General features: G+C 41.5%; 1 protein-coding gene across 1 annotated transcript; it reads left to right on the top strand.

The window, feature by feature from the left end:
- The first annotated feature begins 1,141 nt into the window (after positions 1-1,141).
- Positions 1,142-7,545, top strand: lipg (lipase, endothelial). Its single transcript, XM_035658445.1, has 10 exons — positions 1,142-1,454; positions 2,804-2,994; positions 3,295-3,474; positions 4,577-4,688; positions 4,784-5,002; positions 5,181-5,423; positions 5,614-5,734; positions 6,220-6,447; positions 6,540-6,644; positions 6,783-7,545. The coding sequence occupies exons 1-10, from the start codon at positions 1,364-1,366 to the stop codon at positions 6,793-6,795; spliced, it is 1,503 nt and encodes a 500-aa protein (XP_035514338.1). The 5' UTR covers positions 1,142-1,363; the 3' UTR covers positions 6,796-7,545.
- Positions 7,546-12,842: the final 5,297 nt, after the last annotated feature.

Raw genomic sequence — 12,842 nt, 5'->3', positions numbered from 1 at the left:
AAACTACACATGCCCTCATCTGCATCCTGTATATACACAATATGGAACATTTTGCAAGTTGTAGGATGTTATTGTGTCGATGTCCTTGTCCTACGATAATATTATTGCAGCATTTAGTTTGGGGGGATAGATAGATAGATAGATAGATAGATAGATAGATAGATAGATAGATAGATAGATAGATAGATAGATAGATAGATAGATCATATAAACACAAGAACCAAGATAAAACTAATATAATACAAAATATTCAAAATAATAATAATAATAATTGAGGACACTACCATAATCTTTAACTCTCCTAATAGAGACCATGATAAAGAGGGTGGGGAGACACACAGCCACTGAATGGTTAAATGTCTTGACCCCTCAGAGCCGTAAAACCCACTGATCCAGTGCACATTGTAACCAGCAGCATGACTTTGTTGTCAGAGATGCTAAAAGCTGTGGAGATACCAGGTACCAGGGGCTGCTGGGGCGGCAGGTGACACTTCCTACTGGGCAGTGGGCGCTGATGTATGTACACAAAACAGTAGTGTTATTGTAACGGGGACCCTTGCGTGAGTGCGCCCATTCTTCGCCTCATCAAATGAAACCGGTCGGTGAGCTAAGCTGATGGTTTGGCAGCGCGCCAGGCGGAGGGGAGCCACGATCGCCATCCCCCCACCCCCGGGTCGGAGCCTTTTAAACATCCCCACCGACGCGCAGAATGGGATTGTGGGTTTTCCCACGTATGATAATGCGCAAATGGAAGATTTTCGCGTTGTTCATATTACTGTAAGGGTTTAAAATAAGAAAAGTCAAAGCGCATTCTCTGTGTAAGCCTCCCCGTGCCAGCGCGTCTTATAGGGCTCAATAACTGTTTATAATTAATTTCACACATTGTTTGAATCCGGTTTGGCAACAAAAGGTGTGATGACCTTCATACCAATACTAAGCTACTGGATATGCTTTACGGCGGCTTGCGTCAGCCGTGCACACCCAGGGTTAAAACACGCGCAACGTGAGAAGCCACTACAACTTCATTGAGAGTTGCCACGCCTTTCAACGTAAACAAACGGGGGCTTGACCAATAAGATCCACGATAGATCAGCCGATGATCAGATGACTGGGAAGGGGGAAACTATTTAAAACTCTAATCACACACTTGATGCTAGTTCATAATACATTTCTTGAGCGGTGCTTTTACAGACACGCACCGAAAACGCACCGCCGGCTCTGTCGCTCTTTGTCACCACTGGATCTAAACTCACTCACCCTACCGCGCTACTACGAGCCATACAACAACAACAAAAAAACAAAAAGATATTGTACACTCCCGGGAAGCTTTTGATTCCTTCAAACACTCGTCTGTGACTGAGAAATGAATCATAAAGCCCTTTTACTGTGGATTTTCCTACAGTGTGCTGCTGCGCTCTTCTCAACCGCTCTTGGGGAAAACGCTGTCCTTAAAGGTAAGAAACGGCTTTGTGTCTATTGTTCATTCATTTCTATCATTTATTTTTCAAATGGCTCAAATGGAAGTTTCAGAATCAAGCGCCACATTTGTAAAGTGTGTGTGTGTGGGGGGGGCAAACATGCGCCTGTGTGGGAAATCTGTGAATGGGAAATTAAGAACAAGTAGCCTAAATATCAAATAAATTAATCTGCATTCGTTTAGGGCTATTAGGGCTAAATTACAAAAGCGAACAAGTGTGGCGGCAGAGTGAACCAGAAGAACGGGGATGGATTTAAAAGACTGCGACGTGTCCTTTTTTGGGAGAGCAGCGGGAGTCTTGACGCAGAGCTCCGGGACACACAACGCCACGTCTGTGTGAACTATTTGGAAAGCTGTTCCGCTGAATCCGCGTTTTACCACGGACCGCACAGCAGCGTTTTTACTATCCAGCTGAAGTCATTTTGGTCTGTGTGGCCCATTAGGAAAGGCTGTTGAGTTCACGATTTTAACATTCAGATCTGACGTTTCTGCCCTGCGCGGCGGGATTAATCCAGACTGGTATTAATTAATTCAACCCTCTTTTCATCAAGAATCAAACACAAAGAGACCAATTACGTTTATTATATAAGAAACAAACTGGGTCAGTCTTAAAATAAACCTTTTTTTTTTTTAGGAGCATTTCCATAATTGGGCATTTCATTTTTCTTTCTTTCTTTCTTAAAATCTGTGGATAAACTGTCAAGTACCCAGAAAACTAAAACCATAAGTTGTAAAAGCTGTATGTTCAAATCAGTCATTTTAACATTTTTTTTTCAAAAGAAGTGAGCGAGTAAAGCAGACATCATGCTGAACAATCTGAGCTGTGGTGATGTCTGATTTATTGCCGTGAAGCGCTTTCACAGCCAATCCTCTGGGGCTTCTTGCGTCAGTCAAATGCTTTTTAATTGTACCATTTTAGCCTCAAGCTTTAAAGCACATGGTGTTAGAGTCAGATATAGTTATACAAGCTCTGGTGTGCAAAAGACAGGATGAAATAAAAGAAGAGGAGAAGGGTGACGGTGGCATTTTGGCTCTGCGCCTGCCTCTCCGGTACAACTTGCACCCAACCGGCATTATTGTAGCAGATGTTGGCTGCAAGAGCAAGTTGATTGGCTGTCTCAGCCGCTCCCTGCAAGTGTGAGGGATGATTGGCCGGATGGTGTTTTGAAATTGAGCCATTTTTTATTTATTTTTTTCTGAGATTAATGTTTCTTATCCTTTAATAGATTGGAGGCATCAGAAAAGCACATAAAATGGGTTAATTTGTTCGTCTTGTTGTTAAAGTTAATCCAAGCGTTTCCTAACTTTGTGTAATTTCCCCCTCAGGTGAAGACGGTGGATTGGATGAGTTATCAACAGATGGCAAGGCTCTCAATGGCATCATCAAGTACAACATGAGGAAGAGTTTAGACCTGGAGCAGGAGGGCTGCTACCTGCAGACTGGCAAGAAGGAATGTCTAGAGGAGTGTGGCTTTAATGCTACAGCCAAGACTATATTCATCATCCACGGCTGGTCGGTACGTATGAGTTGGATCGACTTTGTATCCTCCATATCTAGTTGCAGTTGCTCAGTCACTCTAAACGGACCTCACCTCTCAATGAGTGAAAGGAACTTGCATGGATGGAAGTGTTGTCTTTCCACCCAGACTGTGCTTTCAGTTGTTGGAATGTATCATGCGAGTGTGAGATAATGGACTGCACAGTATCAAGAGAGGGGTCACCAGGTTAAAGTTGGCTTTATGAATGAATTAATGAATGAATTAATGAATGAACAATGAATGAATAAATGAATGATTCCTCTTGTCTCTTTCTCTCAGATGAGTGGGATGTTCGAAAGCTGGATGCAAAAGTTGGTCGCTGCAGTGATGAGGCGTGAAACTGAAGCCAATGTAGTTGTCGTTGATTGGATAGCGATGGCTCAGCAGTTGTACCCTGACGCGGTCAACCACACCCACAACGTCGGCCTGGATATTGCCACCATGCTCAACTGGCTTCAGGTGCGTGCACAGTCATTTACACCACTTAGACACTTGTGAAAGTGACTTGGTTTCCTCTTTCGAATGCTCGAGTGTTCTGCTGAATCTGAGTAGATCGTGCACATGCAAATAGGGTTTCTATTTAGGTTGTTCTAATAATAAAAAGGAAAATCTGCCTCCTTCTATGGCACCAGGTCATTGTAACACTCCACTGAATACCACAATACCCTCATGCAAATGCTGTTACTCACCCTTGACGTAGCTTTGGTCTTATAAAGCCAAGGTGTCTTAAGTATGTAGGCCAGATGTATGAGTAAATCTAATGAATTTTATGTTTTGGGGTGTTTTTTATTATTATTATTATTATTATTATTATTATTATTATTATTATTATTAAATATATGATTTATGTTGTAGTGTGTGTGTGATCTGAGCCATCTTGGCAGTTGGTTCAGTAATGCTGACTGACAGAAGAGCAGCTGAGTACCTGCAAATCCATAAAACCTGCCCTCCTTCTGTCTTTCATTAGTGATTTAAGAGATCACAGCTTTTTGTCAGCCTGACAGAACTGTCAAAACGTGTTTGAAGTGAAATGGTATGCTTAATACCCATTTTGTTACATTTTTTTTAATGTTGGGTGTTTTTGAAACACCTGTGTCACCCTTAGGCAGTAGGTCCATTTCCATCTGGGTTTTGTCTTCAGAGCTTAAGATACTTGATATTTTCCTTCTTTTAGAACCTTTTTAGCTCAATGCTCATCAGAGGGGCACACAGTCTATTTAGTACTTCTGAGGCAAAGACAACGATTCCCATTCAGCTGGACTGTCACAAAATTGGACCAGTGCGCGAATGGCAAGTGAGCAGAGTTTCAGGCAACCAGCCCGACCTGCCACGTAGTTGTAAACATAGACAAAGAGTATTTCATGGAGACAAACTGAGACAGATGGTAGAGGCACTGTTGCATGGAAGGGACTGTCGGTAGATTGTGTCCGGGTTAACTGAGCTTGGCTCAGCTGCAGGCACGACTGATCATCGCTGGCTGAAATCCAGGATTTGTTCAGTGTGAGTAAGTGTCCGTGGCGACAGCTGCTGATCTGAATGTTGTAACTTTTTCCTCCTACAGGACGAGCAGCAGCTGCCTCTGGAGAATGTGCACCTGATCGGCTACAGTTTAGGCGCTCATGTAGCCGGCTACGCGGGAACGTTTGTGCGAGGGACCATCGGCAGAATCACTGGTAAGTTCAGTGCAACATGAAACCGCAATAAACACTCCTCACAGATGGTGCTGCCTCATTTTATTGAACACCTGTCTCGTCTTGATTTCTGATAGGGCTAGACCCAGCCGGACCAATGTTTGAGGGCGTCGAGGAGCAGAAGCGCCTCTCCCCAGATGATGCCGACTTCGTAGACGTTCTGCACACTTACACTCGAGAGGCTTTGGGTGTCAGCATTGGTATCCAGCAGCCAATTGGGGACATTGATATCTACCCCAATGGTGGCGATGTGCAACCCGGCTGTGCGCTTGGTGACGTGCTGGCAGTGGCTGGAAGTAAGTTCGTCAGCAATGGTTGACCCCAGTCATAACACAATAATTTTACACAATTTCACACAATTTCTTTAGTCCGACATTAGTTTGCTCAGGCACCATGGCATTATGTCACCTTTTTGGTTTTTTTTGTCTATATATCTGCATAAAGTTTACCTAACCTGCCTTCCTTTTTCTCCAGATTTCATGGAGGTGATGAAGTGCGAGCATGAGCGCGCCGTGCACTTGTTTGTGGACTCCCTAATGAACAAGGACCACATGAGCTTTGCCTTCCAGTGTACCGGCCCGGATCGCTTTAAGAAAGGCATCTGCCTCAGCTGCCGCAAAAATCGCTGCAACAACATCGGCTACAACACTAGAAAGATGCGCAAGAGGCGCAACAGTAAAATGTATCTGAAGACACGTGCTGACACTCCCTTCGGAGGTGAGTTACAATAAGGATTTCCATTGCAGTCAGTTTTATCTTTTACTACAATGTTTACTTCCTACAGTAAAACTGATAAGTAACTGTACCATAACTCAGTTCATAATTAGAGTTTCTTATCTTTGCCAGAGTAAACTACCGCTACTCCTCAGTGGATCAAACATTAACTCTGTTTCTGTTTTCTTTTAAGGCTACCATTACCAGATGAAGATGCACGTGTTCAACAGAAAAAAGTCAGACAATGCAGATCCCACCTTCCACGTCAAGTTGTACGGAGCTCATAACGATACAACCAACATATTTGTCGATGTGTAAGTACATCTAAATCCTTTCTGCCAAACCGCTGGTGATATTGAGAAGTGCACAGGCTGCTCTGATTATACACTTGGAATCTGAGCTTTGTTAGTACTGACCTTTTTTAAAGTGCCACTGACACAGGCTTGTGATGTACAACAAGCTCAAACTGGAGGAGGAACGCCAATAATTTTAAGTTTGAGTTTCCATAGATAAAAATTTAAAGTCTTCACAAAAGATTGGCTGTGAAAGCGATTCATGGCAATAAATCAGCAATCAGACATCACCACAGCTCAGATTGTTCAGCATGATGTCTGCTTTACTCACTCACTACTTTTGAAAAAAAAAAATGTTAATGACTAATTTAATAATAATAATAATAATAATAATAATAATAATAATAATAAGAATAATATTTACATTGAACATACAGCTTCTAGAACTTATGTTTTTAGTTTTCTGGGTACTTGACTTAACCTGATTTCTCCCCCCTTTTGTTCAGCCATGATGACACAGTCGGTCTAAACCTGACCAACACGTTCTTGGTGTTCACTGAGAAGGATATCGGTGATCTTCTGAAGATCCGTCTGAGCTGGGAAGGAGAATCTGAATCCTGGAACTCGGTCTGGAAGAACATTAAGCAGTCGTTCTGGGCCTGGAATGCCAAGCCTCCCAAACCGGTGCTGGAAGTCCGGCGCATTCGTGTGAAAGCTGGAGAAACACAAAAGAAGTAAGTAGGAGGAGCAGCTGTCCAGACACCATACCTCCCCAGGATTTGTTTTTCTTGACAAATATTTATTGAGATTTCTTCTGTTGTCACAGGTTTACGTTCTGTGCCCAAGACCCCGCAAAAGCTGAAATTTCCCCAGGGGAATCGATAACTTACGTGAAATGTCGTGATGGCTGGGAAGTGAAGCCAAGAAAACGGTATGAAACGTGATGAAATGTTAAATATCTTGCATAAAATTATATTTTATTCAACTGTAAATTAAGAAGCATAGTATGGTGTGTGTGATTATTCTTAGTGAGTGAAATCCTTTTTTTTATTTTTTTTTTTTTTGACAGGCTGCCCATGTAACAACTCAGCACTTCCAACAACCAAGGCACCATCACCATGGGGGACTCAACATGGATCAGCAAGAAGCACTGCCTTCTCCTTATTTGAGCACTTTTTGAAGATTGATCAGCGCACGGTGGGAGGGGCTTGACTGGACTCTGCAAGGTTTTCATTGGTTTTCTGGAAACAAGGACTCTGGTCTGTTCAGCCAACAAGACAGCTGGAAAATGACGCACAGGCTGAAAGCGAGGGGGCAGTCCTAAATGTCTTAAGATTGCCCGGCGAATTGCAGAACGTTCCTGTGTCTGGACTAGTGACGTAGAATACAGATCTGTGCCAGTGGACAAACACCAGCAATTGTAGTCGCTGTACTGTACATTTTTTATTATTATTTTTTTTTTATTTATGAAAAAAATGGAAGCACTGCAAGACCAACGTTATTTATCAGAGCACATCCCATGATAAAGCATGTATTTAATGCATTTCTCCTTGATGCAGTATTTGTGTGTATGTTGTGTGTGGTAATGTGTGGGTGTTTTTTTTGTTTTTTGTTTTTTTCTGTGCTTGTTGTGACCAAGAAGTGTGCCTTTCTGCTGAGAGATTACTGATACACTGTATAACTGAAGGAGATACCTGATCGCATTGCACACGATCTCTGAGGTTTTGTGCGTAGTGTTACTGTTACTGTATGTGGCTTATTTTGGGGGTGCGTTTATGTACATAATGTAAATAACTTTTTGGAAAAATAAATTCACCTGTTATTTGTAGAAACGTTTGCCTTTGTTTATCATTTCAAATGTCACATCGCTGTTGAAACACTCCTTAGTGTCTTTATTGTGACCTGCCTTAGTAAGGGTGGAATTAAGTTATGATTTACATCATGAGATCATAAGTCACTTGTGAAAGTGATGCTTGGAAAATGCAAGACAGAACAGCTCAAGAATGACCGGAATTAGGGAGAGTGAGAATGACTCGCAGCAAAGGGACATAGGGACTCAAACTTGACTGGTCGCTGCAGCAAGGACTCAGCCTTGGTACATGAAGCACCAGCTCTACCAGGTGAGCTACCAGGGCTCCCCAAAACATGCACGTTTTCTGGTCAAAATTTGGACAATCATAAACCGTGTTTGCATACATGCAGCCCTGAGCAACATGTTCCCGCCTTAACCCTCATGCTACTGCCTGAGGTATACCTTTTGTCATGTCTCACAGCTGCTTTACCCTGTCATTTAAATTTTTCATAACTTTGTCATCTATTAATTCCTCATGACTTCTATCATTGGTTTTTGTTTTAATTTGTGCTTCTTTTAAATACCAACTCAATACCAGTCAAAAAGGCCCAATAATAATCATGTAGATGTCATCTAGTTACCTTATTAGTACGGTAACTTGTAAATGGCCAACACCAACTGGTTTTGTTTTCTTTTGAATCATGTGCCAACTTGGAAATCTAATTTATTTTGCCTCCTAAGGTCAGAATGTCAGCTGTCATTTAGCAGAAGCTCATTAGTCCAAACTCAGTATTGCTCCCTCTAAACTGGAGAGCTTATGGATGAACACACCACATTACAGCACGTTTTGGCTTAACTATAAGTAAGTGTTGAAGATTTTTTTGTACAGTATTTGTTGTCACATGTGTATACACACACACTACACTGGTTAGATTGTGAGACATAATAAATCAGGAATGCAGCCAACATTCCTGAGAAGTACTGACACATTTGCAATTGTTGGTACGAATTGATGGTATGAAGCAGTGAAGTGGAACAGTAGAACAACTTCCTACTGAGCTTTTTTCCCTGCTCATGTTCCACTTAAACATCATGCCAAAACTGGATCACGGAAAGTCAGGTCAAGTATTTTGTGTCAGACCATCCTCTGGCCTGTGTCACTGAAAAACCTTAGGTGAGTAATAGTCTTAAGCTACACTTAACATCAGGTGATTGTCTATGACTGTTCTCAGTTGTGGTATACCGGCTTGAGTATCTTGGTAGCTAAAAGGATTCATGCCTTTTACTTTTTATCTTTATCAACTCTATTTTTCTCAGTATGTTTTCTGGTTGTAATTATCTTAATACTCAATACAATACTCAAGAGGAATACGTTCTTCTCATTGCAACGTTGACCCACTTTCCTAAAGATTGAAAACCTACAGTAACCCCACAAGTGGGTCTGTTGCTGAGAACATGGAGCTGTCTTGCCTCCTCACCAACCAACATACCACCCAGTGTGGGTATGGTGACTCACTTCAGTTTCATAGTCATGGAGTATATTAACCCTCTGCATGCCATCTGCCTCCCACATATAATAAACCACAACCTCTTTAGTCACTGTATGGCTGGCCAGTAGAGGTTCTTTTAAGTCTATAAGTGGAACTTCTGCGTGCCTTGCATTAGCCAGAACAGACATTACTGGATCTACTCACCAGAATGCCAAGCTGGTTACTGCAATGCAAGCAGATAAGTAAAACTGAGTGTTTTCAAATCTTAACTCAAGGTTAAAGGACCACTGTGTAGGATTTAGTGGCATTTGCAGATTGCAACTTCCAAGCGTAAAGGAGAACCTAGAGTAGCTGCAAGGCGTGCCCTATCCAGAGCCAGTGTGTGGTTTGTCTGTTCTTGGCTACTGTAGAAACATGGCATTTCAACATGGTGGACTCCATTAAAGGTGACCCACACCGCCTGTAGATAAAAATGGCTAATTCTAAAGTAACAATTCGTATTTTTGTATTCATATTATACACTAATGAAAATATAGTTATTAATCTCCTAAATGGTACACACTTCAACTTAACCTCAAGTTCTACAATATCTAACAAAATCCAAATCTTAATTATTTAATTGATACAAAAACCGAAATGTGAGATCAACAATATCCTGTTTTACAGGGTGTTAATGTGGCATGATCAAAACCAAATATTATGGAACAAATACCAGTTCCAGGAGGTGAGATTACTACTGAGTAAACTAGCACAGGTCTTTGTACATTAGTCCACATTCCACATTTTAGTGGCAGCTGGGTTTTAATAGGCAGTTATCTAGAAAGGTCAGTAAACCTGCTTCTTGGAACTGGGCCCTGCAAAATATTTTGTTTAGAGGTACAATCCAAAATCAAAAAAGGGGACAAAACACTGTCCCACAACCAAAATTCAAAACACTACTATGTTGGCTACTATAAACACTACCATATATACACCATAAGCGTATATATAACATAGCCTGACTATAAATCACTCCAACTGTACTGCATAAAAGCTTCGTTATACTTTCTGACACATTTCAAAATGTAGGGGAACTCCACTGACAAAAAGAGAAAACTGAAACTTTTCACTGAAACCAAAAAAAACCAACCAAGGAAAACCAACAGGGTTCTGTATGCCAGCTACACTAACTATAGCTTCATTTCCACTGAAAAAGGAACAAGGGATTTACGTGTTGCATTCCGTGCAATTATTTATCAAATATTTTTAGAAGAGCCAAGAAGAGCAAAGTTGTTGCAATCCAACAGTGAATTCAACTGTAAAAAGTTGATTAAGATTGAAAATCAAACAGTTTTCTAGTTCAAGCTCCTTCATGCAGCGTCTTTATCATTGCTACCACATCATTTAGTGCAGCACACCATAAGCAGTTGCTGGTTACTCCGGTGCCACGTGCCTCGCAGATTAAAGGGTGGTGGTGCACACATTGCCACATGTTGGGATACTTGCTCAAGCAACACACCAGCCGCTGCCCTGCAGATCAACAGCAAAGGCTGGGAGGAGGAGGTGGGGTACGTCACCTCACATGATCCCAGAAATCCATGCACACACTGATGCAAGTCAGAGAGAGGAGCCAACTGAGGGATGTTTCTCAAACGTTTAATGACATCACAGCAGTCACATTGGAAACACTTTCAGCAGAGCTGTCTGGTAACCTCTGAACACCAACTGCATGTACTGTACTAACTGCCATCTGAGTGACTGTGGCATGCCAGTCAGAGTCTGGCGAGAGTTGAAAGCATGGAGGTCACATGGGCTCTCTGTGTTTCCAAGTAAGTCGTCCTGCACATTTTCTAAGAGCGTGAGAGGTGAGAATGAAGATTGACCTGACTTTTGTTTTCAGGGAATATGTTCTTACATAGAATTATTTGAACAAATAATCCAATAGACATTTGATCTGAGAATCATGTTTTTGTTGTAGACCTGTTGTGATAATAAAAGGTGGAGGATTACAATGGATAAGTCAGCCAAAACAATATTCTACCCTGACAAGCTCGAAGCTTGTTTTCTCGTTTCCCAACAGGGAGTTGAGGAAGTCAAACTGACAGTGTTATCTGTTTGGTCTGATATCAGTCTTGTCATGGATGCCAAACACATATTTTTAATAAGCCTGGCAGACAAAAATGCTTTTAAATTAGATGAGAGGAAGATTTTATTTTTGCATGAATAGTTCCCACCATTGCAAACAGGGAAAACAGCCTCTACAGCCAGGTTCTGACTTAAGCTGCCAAAAGGCTTCTTCATAACTGCACATCAGAATAGCTGGGACTGAGGGACTGACCATTTCTGTAACTTCCCAAAACGGACGATTTAACATTCATAACTACTTCATTATATGATTGCTGGGTCGTGTGAAAGTTGGCAGGGTTTGACCTTGTCTAGCCCTCTTTCTTCAGTCTTGACATAATTCTGTCTCTTATTGTGTAAAAAAATGATTACAACACTATTGAAGAGACTGTGTGAGAATGCATGCTCTTATCCCCATATTTCCACTCTGCCTTCAAATGGTCATTCAAAACGACTATAAACGCCTTTGATTTCCAACATGGTGGGGCAACATGTCCTACAAAGCCCTTCTTTTATTACCTTGCCCTTAGGCACAGTGGTGCTTTGAGCTAAATGCTAATGTCAGCAGGCTAACATGCCCGCAGTGACAATGCTGACATGGTAACGTTTATATGTTCGCTTGATAATGAGCACTAAACACAACATAGAGCTGAGGCTGATGGGGAAGTAGTTTTGCAGGCATTTTATCATAAACCAAAGGACAGATCGATTACAGTTCCTCTTGAAGGGGAGGTGAATGTAATCTGATACATTATATCAGTAGTCGAGAAATTTGAGAAAGAGTGTGAACCTCTTGGTGGTGGAAAAAGGTGGGGAATCACTTAAGTAAGTAAGATTTATCCTCTAGAGAATATGAATGTCTGTGCAGAATTTCACAGTCAATTCATCCAGTAACTGTTTAGATATTTTAGTTTGGAGCAAAGTATTAGACTAGACAACTGTCTGACATTACCATTCCTAAAGCCATGCTGCCAGTGATAATCAACACTCACAACCTACAGCAAACAATAAAGTTGAAACAACCTGTTCTACATAGTTTCCAAATACCTCCCTCTCCTATTTACTGTGATGCCCTTGTACTCTGCCCCATGTTTTACAGATCTAGGGGGATGTCATGACGTCAAAGGGAAAGTATAGAACAGTGTTCACATGCAAGAGAACAGCGTTTCTAGGAGGGAAGGTGCACAGTCACACTGAGTATTATTATTTACCAATCATAAAATAGCCAGCCAAAATGAATATCCAATCAGGAAAACACATGCTTTGAGGTCTATGTTTATGTTTTGACAGTGCATGTTTGTTTACAGGCAGTTATAATTACACTGTCACCTGGTCCCTGTACTGTATTTGTACTGTATGTGAGTGTTTTTCAGTATGTGAGGGCGGACAGTTTTCCCCTCAGCTCCTATTGGTGCACACGTCAAGACTTGTCACCACTGTTATGGTGTCACGTGTTTCCTTTGTACTTACCTCAGTGTGCGGGGTCAGTGTTGTGGTATACAGTGTTGTGACTGGCTGAGCCGTGCGTCGGAGTCTCAGCCGTTGTTTAAGTCATCTAGTTATCTTTTATGACTTTCAAGGTGAATTCCTAAGGGTCAATTCATAATCAGAGGTCTAAAGGTGAAATATCCTTTTCCTTTTTAGTACAATGGAGGAGACAGAGGTCATAAAAACAAACTCCAATGATAATTTCCACTAATTCTCTTAAAGTTATTAGTCATATCGATGATCTGAAGTGAAAGCT

The sequence above is a fragment of the Morone saxatilis genome, unplaced genomic scaffold, assembly GCF_004916995.1.
Source record: "Morone saxatilis isolate NCDOM2014 unplaced genomic scaffold, NCSU_SB_2.0 Contig16, whole genome shotgun sequence".
In the NCBI taxonomy this organism is placed as follows: Eukaryota; Metazoa; Chordata; class Actinopteri; family Moronidae; genus Morone; species Morone saxatilis.
This window is presented reverse-complemented; position numbering and strand designations above follow the sequence as displayed.